At 54.7% G+C, this 16,528-nt stretch overlaps 1 protein-coding gene across 5 annotated transcripts in view; it reads left to right on the plus strand.

Moving 5' to 3' along the window:
• The first annotated feature begins 3,069 nt into the window (after window positions 1-3,069).
• Kif21b (kinesin family member 21B) overlaps window positions 3,070-16,528 on the plus strand; it is a 47,821-nt gene continuing 34,362 nt past the window's right edge. For all 5 annotated transcript variants that reach the window (XM_027945652.2, XM_027945654.2, XM_071600192.1 and 2 more), the window contains exons 1-2: window positions 3,070-3,409; window positions 16,303-16,525. In XM_027945652.2, the coding sequence (XP_027801453.1) occupies window positions 3,369-3,409; window positions 16,303-16,525 (264 nt within the window). In that variant the 5' untranslated portion in view covers window positions 3,070-3,368. The remainder of the gene's footprint in view (window positions 3,410-16,302; window positions 16,526-16,528) is intronic.

The raw sequence follows: 16,528 nt of genomic DNA on the forward strand, positions 1-16,528 counted from the left end.
GAAGTTGTGGCTGGACGTCTGCTGGAGGATAGGTTAAGGCCCATTCTCCCATGGAATCAAGCACAGCTGCCGGGGGTTAACACTGGAGGTCCAGAACTCCATCTTCTGCTCCCAGAATTTGAGGTCAATGCTCAGATTTTGCAAATGCCAATGCTCAGTACTAACACTGAAGAAAATAAAAAGGGAGATGGCTCAAGGTCAGGCCACCCTTGGAGACATTTCTAGGGCCCACATGTACCTCTTAGGTGTTTTGATTTGTTCCTTTGGGGTTGCTGTTGAGAGCTGAGACGTGCCTGAGAGAAATCTCGGCCAGATGGCTGCCCCAAGTCGCTGCTGGAGTATTTTAACTACAGTAGCGTGGGAGCTTCCTGACTTGGAGAGGGCTCCCCACACCTCCCCCAGGTTCCCATCTGCCCAGACGCCCACAGCTCATGTCAGGACAAATGATGGAGGCCCCAAGATGCCTGGGGGAAGGGCCTCAGTTCGGGACAAATCCTGGGACTCAAACTCCAGTCCAATTTTCTACTCAGGGCCTGTGTGTGTGTGTGTGTGTGTGTGTGTGTGTGTGTGTGTTTCTGTCAGGCAGAGAGGAAAGTACTGGGGATGCTATGTGCCTTATGTAGCTGATTCTAAGAAACTTCAGGGTTTGGAGAGGAGGGAAGGAAAGAAGAGTAGCTGAAAGGAGACAGAAGGAGTGGGAATAAACCAGAGAGGAAGCAGGGGCTGTGTTGAAGCTGGACAGAGACAGAAAAGGGCAGGGATTGTCCTAGGCTTCCTCTGACCTGTCTAACCTAAATCTCCCAAGCTGCAGTTTAAGCCTCTTTTCTACCTTGAATCCCCGTGTTAGCTTCTCACCTATGGGAGCGGAGCTCAGGAGTCAGTCTGGACCCTGGGCTGTCCTGCTGCTCCCTGGTGGCCCAGGAGGGAGTTGCTTGAGGTGATCAAAGTAACCAAAATCCTGAGGCCCTGATTCTAGGAGGTCTGAGTTTGCAGCCAATGTGTCTCTTTGCTTGTCCTAGCTGGACACTCTGGATTGTGGCCTGGAGGATTGCAGAGGGGGTGGGCAGTGGCTCTGGTAGCATTTCCCAGCAGTTGAACTGTGAGTCAGAAGGGTCACCTACTGTCGGAAGTTACAGCCGACCTCCTGCAGGCAGGAAACCAGAGTTGGGCCCCAAAGAAGCCTAGAGATGGGTGGGTGGGAGAGCAGTTTTGCAAAATGCAGCATTGCCATCTGGGAGGGCTAGGCCTGGAGGCTGTTGGGCCTGCAAGAAAACCCTAGGCTAGCCCAGCTCCCATCCTCCTGGCACTTGCTTAGAGGTGATATGGGGAGTCCAGAATCATATGCACAAATTCAAATTCTGAGTCTGTTGCTTATATGCTGGGTGAGACTCAGTTTCCCCATCTGCAAAGTTGAAAAAGAATATTACAGTCTAGCTCAGGGGTATAACGATGAAATAACATGCCCATGAAGTACCTTGTTTGTGTTACGCTGCTCCCTATCGCTAATTTTGGTTGGAAGATGGAGAGAGAATGCCCAGGATCTGACTCCTCAACTCTGCTGGTTTCCGGCTCTGGGAGTGTTCAAATGTTAGTAAAGGGTGCAAGATCTCACCAGGAACCCCCTACCACAACCTTGGGGGTACTCCTGCTGATGGCAGCCTTCTATTTGATGAGAGGGTGTTGATGTGACCTTGAAATCTGCTGTTGAAATTTTCTGGTTTTTTGGTTTGAACTTAATAGGTCAAACCATACAGGGATCTGGGCTCCTGGATAGAGTAGTTATCTGGGGTGTTAGGGGGACGGTAGAGGAGACAGGACAGGAAGATGGCACTAACAGATACATTCTCCGACCCTAACCTATATCCTTACCAAAATCTCTGACATGGTTTCATCATCTGAGGGTGATGCAAGAGGCTTGGAGTCAGACTCCCCTTTCTCCCCTCCCCCAGAGATCTCAACTCACATCTGGAGTTGCAGCTGGGTAGTCCTCTTGGGCCCTATCCAGGGGAGGGAGCTGGGTGAAGTGAGGGAAGGGAGGGCAGCTGGTGAGGGGCTCTGTGAATGGCCCCAATGTTGGAGTTGGAGGGCAGGAAGGAGGAGTCCAGTCTCAGAGGGAGGAGAGGTGGACTGGACAGGGAATTGTGTCTCCACAGCACTGGTCTCCTCCTCCATAACTGCCCTGTGTTAAAGTCTCCATGGCACCCCCTTGTCCTTTATATCCATTCCTGCAGGCAGCTGCACTCATTGGCCTTCCCTTCCCACCCACTTCCCCACCCAGCCTCTCCATCCAGGTGCCCTTGGAGTTGAGTGCCCCCTTTGTTCCCTCCTCTTCCTGGGGCATCTCAAGCCTCCCACACTGACCCCTCTGCCCCCACTGCCACAACAGAGTGTGAGCCGGGCCTGATGGGTCATCCGTGGGTCATAAAGGTCAATGGGACTGTGGTCTAGACGTATGGAGAGCCCAGACTGAGCTAGCAGTCTGGCCAGAAAGCTATCAAAAGATGGACTTAAATGCTGCAGGGTGGAGGTGGGGGGAATTTTACTTAGACATCAGCAAGAATCCCCTTCACTAAAGGTTGGCGAACTTACTGGAATAAATGCAGAAGGGAAGCTTTGCTGGCCTTTTCAAACTGTAAACCGCTAATCACTGTGGGATGCTTTGAAGCAGCGCGCTGCCCCGAAGGCCAGGTTTCTTACCCGTGCTTAGCCACTAACTCGCTGTGTGACCTTGGGTAGTTCCCCTCTTTGCATGTTTCCTCATTTTTGAAAGGAAGGTCCCAGTGAAGCTGAGGTTCTGCGACTCCGAGGATCCAGGCTTCTGCGTGGTTGGCTTCTCCCGGCCGTCCCAACTACCCCCAATTCTTCCCGCCCCCAGCAACCCGGTGGACCCGAGCCAAGAGATCCCTTTAAAGGCTCAAGTCCCGCCCCTATTGCTCTTTCGGGCCTTCGATTGGTGGCTGCAGGGTGGGGCGGGGCCCGGCGCGGCTCTGCCGGGCTTGGGGGCGGGTCCTGGGCCGGGTCGGCCCCCGCCCCCTTTGTTCGCGCTGCGGCGGGAGGTGGTGGCCGGGGTGGGAGGTGTGTGAGCGCGTGTGTCGCGCGGTGGGGAGCAGTGGGTCGCGCTGCCGGCTGTCAGCTAGCTACGCGCCGCCGCCCGATGGCTCCAAGAGGTGTGCTGGATCGACCCCGGGGGGCCGGCAGTGGGTAAGCCCCTCTGCCTGTCTCCCGCGAGCATGACACCTCCAGCCTCGGCGACAGCCTTCGCCAGCAGTGCCCGCGCTCCCGCCTCCGGCAGCCGCAGCCACTGCCTTGGGCAGTGGCCCCCGGACCCCCGCCCTTGATCCACGCCCAGACCCTAGCGTCAGAAGACCATGGCTGGCCAAGGGGACTGCTGCGTCAAGGTGGCGGTCAGGTAGGGACCGACAGCGGGAAAAAGGAGCGTGTGCGGCGGGGCTCGGGCTTTGTCTCGGGTGGGCTTGGAGCCCGGGGCACGGACATCGCTGGAGCTGGAGCCCGCACTCCCGGAGGAGGGGCCGGCGTGGGCCGGGCTGAAGGGCGCCGCGCGCTGGCCCCGCTGCCGCAGGGGAGCGGCGGCCCGGCGGACTGCTGGAAGGTGGCTTTGTTTGGGTGGTTAATTTCGGGCCCCTCTTGGGAGCCCTTAATGATCAGAATATCGAATAAACAAGGAAATCCGGTATTTCACACCCAGCCCTGGCCCAGGCCGGGCGTCTGTGCGTTTCCTCTTCGCCTCCCCACGAGGCTGCTGTCTCATAGCGGGATATCGGAAATTTTTTTCGCCCTCATCTACCCCAGTAAGCTAGTTCTGTGCTCGGTCAGGCTAGTCAAGGCAGCACACCCTCCCGGAGCTCGTTCTGCAGAGATGGGTTCTAAGACCACAGAAGGGCTGGAATGGTGCTTTGGCCTAACGTGGAGAGTCAATGGAAAGAATCCTGCAGGGCCTGCCCCAAAAGGAGATGGGGTGAGAGGAGGGGGGATTAGGTATATTTGAGAGGCTACCTTTGAGAGGACAGGAGGGTGTGACACTGGCCCATCCTCCGGCACTCAGGTGAAATTGAACAGGGAAGGGTTGGGTAGATTTTTCTGGGAGTTCCATTCCTGACAGCTCTCAGATGTGAAGTGATCTGACAGAAATTAGGCTAGAGAGGGCATGGCTGGGTAGGTTCTGTCGGGAGGGGCACACAGAGGTACAGGGACAGGAAATACTGCAAAGTTGAACCATCTGTGTTCTTTGTGCTGGGTGGAGATGCTTTACACCACACTGCCTCTCCCTGTTTTTATTTGGGGGTTTTCTCTTTGAGAGGGTGTATTAGGAGAGTACCAATCTGGGACTTCACCAAGGCAGGGATGTAGAGAGGCTTTGCACAGCTTTGTATGATAGGGGGAGTGGAGGGTCTACGGTGGGTCCCTGAGACAGGTCTCCAGATCCCCTGGGTCAGAGATGACCCAGATTCCAGGGGTCCTGGGAAGTTGCTTTTAGACAGGGCCAGAAATGATAATGGATGAAGGCCCCACTTCCTGTCCCAGGGCAGATGCCCCTAGCCACCTGGACAGTCCTCTGCATCCTAGAGAGGAGGCATTGAGGCTGATTCCAGATCTGAGGCTGAGGGAGGGAGATTAAGGCCCTGCACCCTGTACCCCAGGAAGCATTCAGAGCATCACTTGAGTACAGCCTTCCTGGCTCCGAACAGCCTGAGACAAAGAGGAGCCCTGCAGGTGCCTGGTGGGCTGACTGGGGCGGGGCCAGGCTGTCGCTGGGGCTGACATTGCAGCAGGAGCCCTTGGAGGTCGAGAGAGGGAGGTGCACGGGTGGGGAGTGGGAGTGAGAAATGTAAATATGGCATCTGCTGCAGATGGGGAGAGTCCAGCGCCATAAAAGGGAAATGAAGCTGCAACCCCCATCCAGTGTGAACCAGGGCTGGGAAGAAAGGAGCTTGGGGTGCCCCTTCCAGGGGGGCTTTCCTTTAGACTCCATCTTGCAGGAGAGAGTCAAACAAAGGCCCTCCACATCTGTTCAGGGTCCCCAGCCTGGGCTGGGACATGGTAAGATGAGGGGCTTCCCAGGGGGTGGGGGGGAGCCTTAGGGGACAGCACATTATGTCAAGGGTGAGAAGCCAGTGCTCCCTTCACATTACCAGAATAATCCTGGGGCCCTGTCCACAGAGAAAGGATTGTGCCTGCTCTCTGCACCCAGTGCTTTAGGGTGATCTTCCCAGTCAGATGGTCCTAAGTGAGGTCCCCATACCTTGCCTTGAGTGGCTGATCTGGAAGGAACCCTGCATCAAAAGGGCCTGGGCTTTCAGGGGCTGCAGGAAGGTAAGGGCCCCGCCCACTCCTCTCTGCCATCGGCTCTAGCTCTCCAGCTCAGCTTGAGCGCCCAGCCCGGCACACGCCAGACCTCAATGGGCAGCCGGCCGTGGAAGGCAGACAATGCCTGGACAGAACCCAGTTTCTAATCAGAGAACTGAGGGTAGGACTGGGCCAAGGCTGGGCTGGGAGGGGGAGCAGATGGTGCCAGTAACGAGCCATAGGGGGAGTTCTCCTTGTTTTGGATGTCCTATCTCCTGCCCCCAGAAACCACTCGTGCCACCTAAAGGATTGGGTGTGGGGCTGCAGTCAAATAGAGCACTTATGAGAAGGGCCAAGGATTTGGAATTGCCTATACCTACTGCTTCCCCAGGGCTTACTACCTCCTGCCAGGTTCAGTATCTTTTTGACTTCCTGGAAGTCCTTTGTCCCTAACTGAAGCCTTTCTGAACTCCCATGAGATTAACTTGTGATGAACCCTGGAGTCCAGCTCTTGGGACAGGGAGCCAGGATTGAGACAGACTTGGGCTGATGTGTGTGCTTAGGAAGAGAGGCCCAGGCTGTTCCACTAGGTGAAGTTCCAGGCCCTGGCCTCTTGGGCCCTAATCTGGGATGAGGATCAAAGCTGGCCATCTGCAAAGTGCTGCTGGGAAGGCCTGGGCTCCGGAAAAACCCGAGGAAATTTGCAGGACCTGGGGCTTCAGGATTAGGGGAAAATGTCCAGGTGTATGTAGGCCCTCAAAGCCCCACCCCATTGCCTCCCCAGCTAGGTGGAGTCAGGCCCATCTGCTCCTGAACTGGGGCTAGTCAGTTCTTTACCAAGAGATCCCAGACCAGTCCCCTCAGGCCTGCCCTCTGATCCCTTTATCCATTAATCCCCTTGTACTGTAAGGACTCTCAGCTTCCTGGGCTGGGCTAGAACTGGCCTTTACCTGGGGGTGGGGGAGGAGGACATGTAGCACAGCTAGAGAGAGGTGAGGCTGAGCTGTAACCCCGGGCCAGCTGCAGAAATACAGGCCTGACAAATGTTAAGAGATGCAAGTTGGCAAAGTCGAAATTGGGGAAGGAAGCCAAGTCACATGGTGAGTTTATTTAAGACCCTTTCAAGCCCCCAGCTCTGAGCCCCCACCATGAGGGGAGCCCTTAGTGTTGCGTTGCCTAACCCCCTCCCGCTTATCTCTGCCTAGCTTCCCTAAACTTCCTTCCTTTAGTCTGCAGGGGAGGGGGAGGTGCCTTGGCCAGTCCCACATCCATCCGTTGAGAATACAGGGTTGAACAGGGTAGCAAGGGAATTGAGGGGAGCCCCAGCTGGGGACCCAAGGGACAGTGTTAGAGTGGACCCCTGTCTTCTCCCATTGGGGTTCTCTAGCTGCAATTATTTCCCTAGTTCCAGACTAGTCTGAAATCTTGGTCCATAGCTATCTAAATTTTCAATCAAGAGCATTGTGGGATTGGGAGAATGAAGAAGACTGAACTATGGGGGTGGGCATGTGGGTGCCTTCAGGGTCCCAAAGCCATTCAGAGCCAACTGATGCCAACTGCATCTCATGCTTTCCAGTTTGCAGAAACTGAGGCCTTGGCAGGAGCTCTGAGGGTTGTGTGGAGACCTGAGAGTCCTGGTGGTGGCCTCCTGCTGCATTGACAGGGCTTACATCATCACAAGGAAGTGGAGTGTAGTAGCCACAAGCCCCGGAAACCTCCCCTCCTCCACCACCCAGCCCGCATGCTTGATTGGTTCTCAGCTTTTGTAAACCTAAGGGTGGGGCTGGGGCTGGGGCTGGGAGGTAACTGAGGTGACACATGCCTGACACCCTTACTCTTACAGCTCGGGGAGCAAAGGGCAGGGCTGGACTAATGCAATGTATCTGCTAAACGGGTCATGGGTCCCCTTTCCTGATTGTCCTTCTGGGCCTCAGTTTTACTCACTGGGGAATGGGGACACCTGGTTTGTTCTGATTTTTTCATTTATGCAGAGCAGAGGTTTGAATGAAGTAGAAGGCATTTAATTCTTGGAGGGAACAAAATACAGGTAGATACCTTCAGAGTCAAGTATGAATAAAATGTTTAAAAATAAGCCCTAATTTAAGTATACCTAAGAAGTATCTCCCTAATTTTAAGCCACAGTGAATTATTGGGTAAAGTGATTCAAAGTGACTCCACCTATTTATTTATTCAGAGCAGAAAGCCTGCTGTGGTAGAAAGGAGAGTGAACTAGGAAGTGGCTTAGCACTATGATTTGTTGAACACTTACTTTGTGCCAGGCACTGTGCCTGCATTATCCTATTACACCCACCAAGAAACTGAGGCTACTCTCCTTTTATAGACAAGTGAACACAGCAGCAGATGCAGGAGGCTGGATCTGAACCCAGAGCACTCCTCTTTGCAAGCACGTGGCTCCTCAGACTGCTCTAAGCCACCTCCAGTCCAGCTGCTAATTGGCTAAGTGTTCTGGTCTCTGCTTCGGTTTCTTCAAATGCTTTACTTCTGTACACAGTTGCCCTGGAGGAGAATGTGGGAGAAGCGCACAGCGCTATGCAGCTGTGTGGCAAGGGATTTGCCTTACCGGGTTACTTGGCATAGGGCTGCCCATCCCCACCGTGGCCCTAGTTCCTAAATCCTTGTGGTTTCCTTTTGGTTTGGGGGAGTTCCTGCCTCCCCATTCTCTTGGCACTCTCTAGAGAAGGAGGTTCTGGGGCTTCCAAGTCTTCTCCTGCTGCCACCCCTCCTCCCTCAGCCAAAGGTTAGAACCCCAGGCTTCCTGGGCCTCATGGCCTTTCATTTTACCCTCTGGACAGTCTTGCAATTGAGGGCATTAAGGAGGAAAGCAGAGTCCTCCTACCCCCGCTTAGAACAGCTGGAGGGAGCACTTCCAGGGAAGGAGCAGGGCTAAGACAGATCCACACCCCCCATCCTATGGAGGGAGAGGGGAGACTGGGGCGGGGGCAGTGAAGCCCCAGGCTGGCAGCAGTGTGGACTGCAGTGTTCTCTGGAGGACTCCCCCTTTTACCTCCAGCTGCTCTGAAGCATGGAAAAGCGGGCATGCCATGGTTCCTGTCCCCAGATGCTTAAGTCCCTGTACCTCTGTCTTCTCGGTGGCAGGCCACTATCATAGCTGGTGGTGGAAGCTGCCTGTCAGTCCTTTCACAGGCTGGGCTGGGCTGACCTAGGCGGAATGAAGGTGCACCTAGAGAACCTATTGCGCAGGCTGGCAGTGGGGGCAGGGCCAGGGCCAGCGTGGCTCCTGCCCTCCACAGCTAGCCCTCCACAGCCAGCCCTCCACAGCCAGCCAGCCAGCCAGCCAGCCGCCTGCTGCTCTGCATTCCTCAGCAGGGGAGCGTCCCCAGGGTCCAGTCCCCACTGAGCTGTCCCCCACCAGATGCAGATGTCATCACAGCTCTGGGCTCTGGGCTAAGCCAAACTGCAGCATCTCCTGTCTCCCAGGAGGTCATGGGAAACCCCTGCCAGATGCCCCATGGTGGGGGTGGGTCTGCAAGAGCACAGCTGAGTGGCACTTCCCTGAGCTAGGCTTGCCCTTCCCAGGCCCCAGAGCCAGAGGAGTCAGTCCATGGCTCAGGAAGCTCCTGGTGCTCTCACAGCCGGGTCTGTGCAGCCAGCCTGCCAGCACAGGGCGGGCTGGGGGTACATGCAGCTCAGGAGAGGGACTGGCCCTTTCTCTCAGCCTCTGCATCCCACTCCCTGCTGCTGACACCACATCCTGTCTTCTCCTATGTCCTCCCCAGTGCCTGGTTTCAGCCTCTCTGGGGAGTACTGCTGATGGCCTAGAGGGTGAAGGGCAGGGAGACCCTCCTCAGATGCCTCATACCATACGCCCCTCCCGTTTGCCAGCCTTTCCCCAGCATGATTCAGGAGATCGTGGCCAGGACTCTGGGATGAACTGAAAGGATGGTCAAGCACATCCCTGAGGAGGGGGTGGGGTGAGAGTTCTGAACCCTGTTTGTGGGGTTGACACCCCAACACTTCCTGTAGGTTTTCTTTGAGTATTGTTACCTCTCCATGCTCTCAAGACAGTGTTCAGGGGCAAAAGGCAGAAAGGATTGACAGACCCCTTTCACTGGGCCCGCCAGGGCCTCATAAACCCATGTCCTTTGGCTCCACTATACAAAACCTTCTTGTGAGGGTTCAGAGCAAGCCCCTGAGGCCAGCTGCAGGAGGGCTGGGCTGGGGACAAGTCTGAGAGGCCAGGGAAGCTCTATGGGGAAGGCAACAAGACCCTCAGGCTGTTACAGGGCTCTCTGGTGGCTCTGCCCCCACTTTCCCACACAGCTAAAAGGGTCAGCACCCCAAAGTGGATCTTGCCACCCTGACTGATAGATGCCTGGCCTCTGTGGGGAGGTGCCTTGTCTGGGCTCAGTCAGTTAAATCCCCCCTGGTGTCTCGGAGCCAGACTCCCCAGAGAGAGCAGGGATTTTGCTTCCAGCCGCCTTCCCCAGAACTGGCAGGCTGCCAGGGAGAGGAGGAGGAGGAGGAGGAGGAGGAAGAGGAGAGGGTGCTCAGTAAAGGGGGGTGCGGACGTTTTCTTTCTACTGCTGAGGAGTGCTGCTACCTTGCTTTGGCAGGGAAGCAAGCTCCATGCTTCCCAGGCCCCCTGGCCGCAGCTTCCTTAATGACAAAATGGGGAAATACTTTCCCAACAGGCCCCTCATGGCACTGCTGGCAGCTGTTGGTGACATCAGCCAGGGAGATTCTCTGAGGGGATCGGTTTTCTTCAGTCCAACCTCTCTCCTGCCCTGGTGCAGAGTTGCTTGGGGGATGCAGCCAGACTGGGCAAGGGTAGGATTGGTTGGAATTTCATCTTCACCATTACAAATTGTGTGACTCTCGGTTGTTAAATCTCACCTTCCGAGCCTCCCTAAACATATCCCTTGCTTCCTAGGGTTGTCACGACACAGTACCTCCTTTCATGTGCATCAATGAGCTGGGAACCCAGGTTTTCAACAAATAGTAGATATCGTCCTTATGGGATGAGGCCTGGGAGGCAGAGGATGCTGGAAGAAGAAGACTCCAGACTCCCCCAAGCTTCCCTGTTCAGTTTAACAAGCATTGCAGGCAGGAAGTTCTTTTTGCTAGCTTATCTAAATCCCCCCTGCTGTAGCTAAGTTCCCCTTTGATCTTGTCCTGTCACTGATGAGGAAGAGCTGGCCCCTGGCAGGTTACAACATGGCAAAGTGATCCGGTGTGCCAGCAAATGAAAGATCATGGGGAAAAAAAAGATCATGGGGTTCCTCTCTGTGTCCCTCCCCTACCTCTGCCCCTAAACACACACACACACACACACACACACACACACACACACACACACATTTCCACCATGGAGGATGCAACACTTGACTGCCCCTCTGCCCCTGCCATCCTGGTTGAAGCCAGGTGTGCTGATTTGGGACTGGACATGAGGAGGGAAGCAGTAGAATCTGGGCCAACTTTACTTTTCCCCTCAGGCTTTGGTGCTGCATGCCCAGAGACTGACTAGCCTCTGGGGGCTGCATTTCAGGATTCCAGGAAGGCATTAGGGATCCTGTTGGAGCAAAGAGCAGATATGCTCTTAGCCCCCTGAAGCTTTTTTTGAAAGATCTAGTCATGTTGGTTATTTTGGTTATTTAAGAGATGAGTCTAGTCCAGGTTTCTCTTCTTCTGACAGTCTGTGAGGTAAGGCCTAGGGAGACAGTGTCCGTCCGCCTGGAAGTCCTCAAGTCCAAATTACACACAGGTGGGCAGCTGCATGCATGCTAGGTGTCTCAGGTTCTCCTCTGGATGGAATCTTCTGGACTGAGGGCTAATGAAGGTAATCTTCATAGAAGATCTTCTTTCTTATTAGCTCCGTGACCTTAAGCCAAGTTTTTGCCTCATTTGTATTAGAATTAGAGGCAAAAAATTCCAACTTTAGAACTAAATGGTAGGTGATGGCCTAACTTCGAACAGCATCCTAAATAGCACCTAGCAAGAGGCGGCCTGTTCCCTGAGGACCATGTTGGTTATAGTACAGAGAAGATGCATCAGGAATCACAGACCATGCATTATCTTTGTAAGAATCTTCTAGAATTCCGGAACAGTTCATAGATATCTTAAGGTCACAGCTTGTTACTTCTCCTCAATGAGAAATAAGGCCAAGTGCAAAGAGCCCGGGGCCCTTGGGGGCCTCGGGATAAGATTTGGTTGGCAGGTCAGTTGGAACGTGGGAGCAGCCCTACTGATGGGTGGGACTGATTTCATCTAAGAAGCTAAACTCACTCCTGGGAGCCCAAGGTCACTGGGAGGAGTTCCTGGGAGGGGTGATTGGCCGACTTCACGTGATGTCACTAGAGAGGGTTGGAAGTGAGGCTGGCAGTCCCCATCCTCCCGCTCCCACTCAGCGGGGCTGGGTGTGGGGCTCCAGGCACGTGCCCGGATGTGCCCAGTTGTTACCTCGGCAGAGGAAGTTTTCCATCCTTGGCAGCCTCTCAGCAGCCACCCGCCCCGGCCTGCCTCCTCCCTGTCTCCTCTGTCCTGTCCTCCAGGCTCCTCAAAGAGCCGAGGAACCGCTGAGCTCAGCTCTTCCCGCAGCCCCGGCCCGCGGCTCGCAGCCTTTGTCCCCCGCGGGCGGCGGCACCGAGCGGCTGGGGGCGGGCCCGGGAGGAGGGGGCTCCCAGCCGCCCGCGCGTCCGTCGCCGCGATGGCTCGAGTCCCCGGGGCGGGGGACCGCCCCCCACATCACACCAGCCCCTGCTCAATTGTGAGCGGAGGAAGCTCTGCGCCCTCGCCGCCGGTGCCAGATCCTGCCTCTGAAAAGCCCCGGGCCCTTTCTCCTCGCGCCGCCGCTCAGCCTGCGGGTTGCCAAGTGGCAAAATAGGCAGGCTCTGTTCTGGGGGGTTCCGGGGCCTTTCGGAGCAGGGCAGGATCTGCAGAAGGGGGAAGCGGGAGGGGTGGGGCTTGGGGGTGAGATGACCCTGGGTGGGATTCAGGCGGCCCTGGGCAGAAATGTCCCAGGATCTTTGGGCCACGTACCATGATGGACAGAAAGACAAGCAGCTGACCCAAGGGCCATAGTTTGCCAATTTGAGGTTTTGGGGGTTTTTCTGTCTTTTGTTTTAATTTATCTGGATCACTGAGGGTTTGTCTGATTCCCTTGCCTGCTTAAATTTCGTGCTTAAGGCACATGCTTCACCCTAGTCCTGGCTCTGTCCATAGCTCCTAGGGCCCATGGTGTGGTCAGAAGAGCCCAGAGACACTCCTGACTTCTCCCCATGCACCAAGGTTAAGTGGTTCCCATCCTTGCCACCTTGCTTTAAGGGGAACTCTCTTTTCTGGGGCAGGATGGGTCACTACCACCTAGACAGCAACCCAAAGAAATGATGTCATTCATAGTGGGACCAGGCGAAGAGGCTGCTGGGGGCTGGGGTGATGCTGTTCTTAGAAAGTTAAAACTGGGAAGATCTCTAGATAACCCAGGCGGAAGTCCAGAGTCATATGCCACAAGAGGTCAGAGGCTGGACAAGGACCAGGTTTGAATTCTCCCTGAGACAGGTGTGGTGAGGAATGCTGCCCCAGGATGGCGAGCCGTGGAAGGCATCTGTGTGGATGAACATGTAGGACTCCTGCCTCTGATGGTGGTACTGGGGAGGAAATTTCTTTAGTGATCTGGGGATTGAGAGTTTTCTGGGTAGGATGCCTTCAGAGAAGTGCAAGGGCATTTGTAGTTAGCTCGAGCCAGGATTGATGCCCTGCTTCACTGTGTACTGTGCATGCAGCTTAACCACTTTGAGTCTCTTCTTTCCTTTCTAAAAGCATCACTTAAGTAAGGTAACCTGAGGGGGCTGCCTGGCCCTGAACTAGCACAGGGAACGCATCCGGGAAGTCATCCTCCCTTGCTTCCATCCATAGCTACCCATTCAGTCCCATTCCTGGGACTGTCAGTCTCTCCCTCTCCTAGTCAGTTGCTTTTAGAATAGTGACTCATCCAGAGCCCATGTCCTCTCTCTTCCAGCTGGTACCTGTTTTTCTAGGTGACACTGCTCACCCACCTGTGCCCTAATAAAGCACCTCATGCTTAGAATGGGCCAGCATGGGGCTCTGTTGCTCTCTCTAACCACAGAGAACCCCACGTCAGAATGTGCTGGGCCAACAAAGGGTCTCAGGGTGAACCAATAATGTAGCCTACAACTTTTGAACCCTAAAACCCTGGAGTGCCCTTGTCTGCATGCTCCCTCCAGACGGCTCTCCTGCTGACTCTCTCCATCCTGGGAGGTGGGCTCCCTGGGTGGTCTAGGGGCTAGTTGTTGAAGGCGAGGCTGCCCCTCTCATTGAAGGGCTCTGACAGCGGGGCTGCTGCTCCCCCTTGCCTGCTCCCACTGTCTCTAGGGATGCTGATTCGATTTGCTCCAATCGCCAGTGTTGCCATCTGCCTGCAGTAATTAAATGGTATTTGAACTGGATCCAGAAATCCCATCGCAGGCAGCCACGTGGGGAGGGTGTCCTCAGGAGCTCATGCTTGCCCACGCAGCTCGAGGGTCCTCAGAGGCTGCTTGGACCAGAACCTTGCTTCACCTGGGAATATCCAAATATCCTGGGAGGAAATGCCCTGGTCTTAGGTCCCACAGGCCCAGGACAGAGCAAGGTTTGAGGTCCTGTCTATTAGCCTGTAGCCTGTGCAGTGTCTTATCCCTCTGTCTGCGTATGAGACTTTCCCTTGGCCCTCTGAGCCCCGGTCCTTATAGACAGTGTAGTGCAGGACCATCACAGGGACATGCATGCAGACAGCCTGAGCTCAAACTGGCTCGTTACTGTCTGTGACACTGGAGGACACCATCCCGGATTCCTCATCCATAAATGGGTTGTCATGAGTTAGTATGTGTCAGTGTGCAGACGCTGCTTGGCATACAGTGAGAACTCAGTGTTTGAGCTGCCATTATTTATGTAGAGATAGGAATCTTGCTGACCCTGAGGTCTCTTGGGGTGGGGTTCTGGTCTGCAGGTCCAGAGAGGATGAGCAAGAACCGGGCACAGTGGTGCATGCCCGTAATCCCAGCTGCTTAGGAGGCCGAGGCAGGAGGATCGCAAGTTCAAGGGCAGCCTCAGCAACTTAGCAAGGCCCTAAGCAACTTAGTGAGGCCCTGTCTCAAAATAAAAAGCAAAAGGGGTGGGGATGTGGCTCCATGGTTCATTGCCTCTGGTGTCAATCCCTGATATAAAAACAAAAACAGAAGACTCAGAAACCAATTCAGGTGGGAGGCTGAGAAGCAAGTTTCTCACTTTACCTTGGCCCAGGAAAACTGGATAGGATAGCAACTTCCTTGGGCTTCCATTCCTTTCTGGGGAGAGCCACCCATCGTGAGGACCTGTTCATACCTCAGAGAAAACACTTCTAAAGAAAACCCAGACACCGCATGTGGAAACAACAGGGGAAAATAATTGCCCCCTCCCCAGGAATTTTCCCACCTCCCCAGTCCACTCCCTTAAAGCCAAGTGCAGGTAACATTTTCAGGTGAGCACCTCACTGGCCTACAGTTCAGTGAGGTGTTCACCTGAAACTGTTCAGTGCCAGGGGGGCTGGGCTCAGGACAGGGACAGGAGGATAGCTTGGAGGCCCTGGGCTCTGTGGCTGGGCGCCTCTGGGCCCTGGGTGGGTGCTGGCCTGGTCCCACTCATTCTTTTCTTCTCTTGGTAAATGTTGGCTTGGGGAGAGGGAGCCTCACAAGCAGCTCATTGTGAGTGCCTGGCCAACAGGGCTGGCTTGTGTGAGCCCATGGGCACTAGAGCCTAAACCCCCCTTTACTTTAGGGTGTTGGGGGATGCTTTCAGCCAGCCTCTTCACACGCATGCTCACTGACTCATGCATGGTTGCCATGGGGATCTCGTCATGGTGATGGCTACTTGGAAAAGGGAAGAAGGGGTAACTGATGGAGACAGTTCTGCCCATGACTGGCTCCCCACTCAGTCCTGATGCCACTTACTGTCCTCTGTATGAGGGGGCCTCCTAGTGTCTGAGAGATAGGCCTACCCTGTGGCTGGCCTGCTGTCCTTTCTAGAGGTTTCTGCCCTTTGCAGGAAATGTTTAACTTGGTCTGAGATGCCACATTCTGCTTAGTCTGGCCCTTCAGCTCCTGCAGGGAGCCAGACCTGGTGACTGTCCACCAGGCTCTGGCATCTGGGAGGGGGGCTGTTGGTTTGGAGGACCCCTGCAGCCCCCACAGGCTTTGGCAAAGGCTCTGGCCTCCTTCAGAACTTGGCCCTGACCTGGGGGAATGTGACCCAGAACCAGGCTTGTCCCTCTGTTCCCTGTCCTGGCCCTGAGCTTTGCTTCCACAGAAGCAGAGTATTCTTGCTCAGAAGGGGTTGATCTCCAAGGTCCCCAGTCCAGCCAGGACTGTGTGCTTTTTACTTTTCTTTTTTTTCTCCCCCTCCCCCTCCTTTTTTGGTGGGGAGGGATAGAATTAGGGATTGATCCCAGGGGTGCTTTACCACTGAACTACATCCCTACTCCTTTTTATTTTGAGATGGGGTCCTACTGAATTGCTGAGGATCTTGCTAATGTTGATGAAGCTGGCCTCAAACTCACAATCCTCCTGCCTCGGCCTCCTGTGTCACTGGAATTATAGGAATGCACCACATCTGTGGTTCATGCCACACAGATCTGGCGCTGGCCCCATCACTTGCCGTTATGTAACCTTGGACAAGTCATCTGAACTTTCTTACCCTCAATTTTCTCATCTGTAAAATCAGGCAAATAATAGATACCTCACAGGTTTATAGTGAAGAACACATGGATTAATTTATATAAAATATGTTAAAGATAGATTTAGTATACACTGAGTGCTCAATAAATGTTAGCAACAATTGTCTGGGGGTATGATTCTTTTATTACTGTGTTACCAAAGCTGTCCTCGGTTAGCTCCTCCCCTCCCTTCCTCTCTGCCCAGCGCCGATGGGAAGCCTGGCAGGTAATGTGAGGGAGGAGGGCCTGAGCCAGGGCTTTTCTATCCTGGGCAGGATCCGGCCCCAGCTGTCAAAGGAGAAGATTGAGGGCTGTCACATCTGTACGTCTGTAACCCCGGGGGAACCCCAGGTCCTACTGGGGAAGGACAAGGCCTTCACCTATGACTTTGTTTTTGACTTGGACACTTGGCAAGAACAGATCTATTCGACCTGTGTGAACAAGCTTATCGAGGGCTGCTTTGAGGGCTACAATGCCACAGTGCTGGCCTATGGGCAGGTA

Source organism: Marmota flaviventris, chromosome 12 (assembly GCF_047511675.1).
Source record: "Marmota flaviventris isolate mMarFla1 chromosome 12, mMarFla1.hap1, whole genome shotgun sequence".
Classification (NCBI taxonomy): domain Eukaryota; kingdom Metazoa; phylum Chordata; class Mammalia; order Rodentia; family Sciuridae; genus Marmota; species Marmota flaviventris.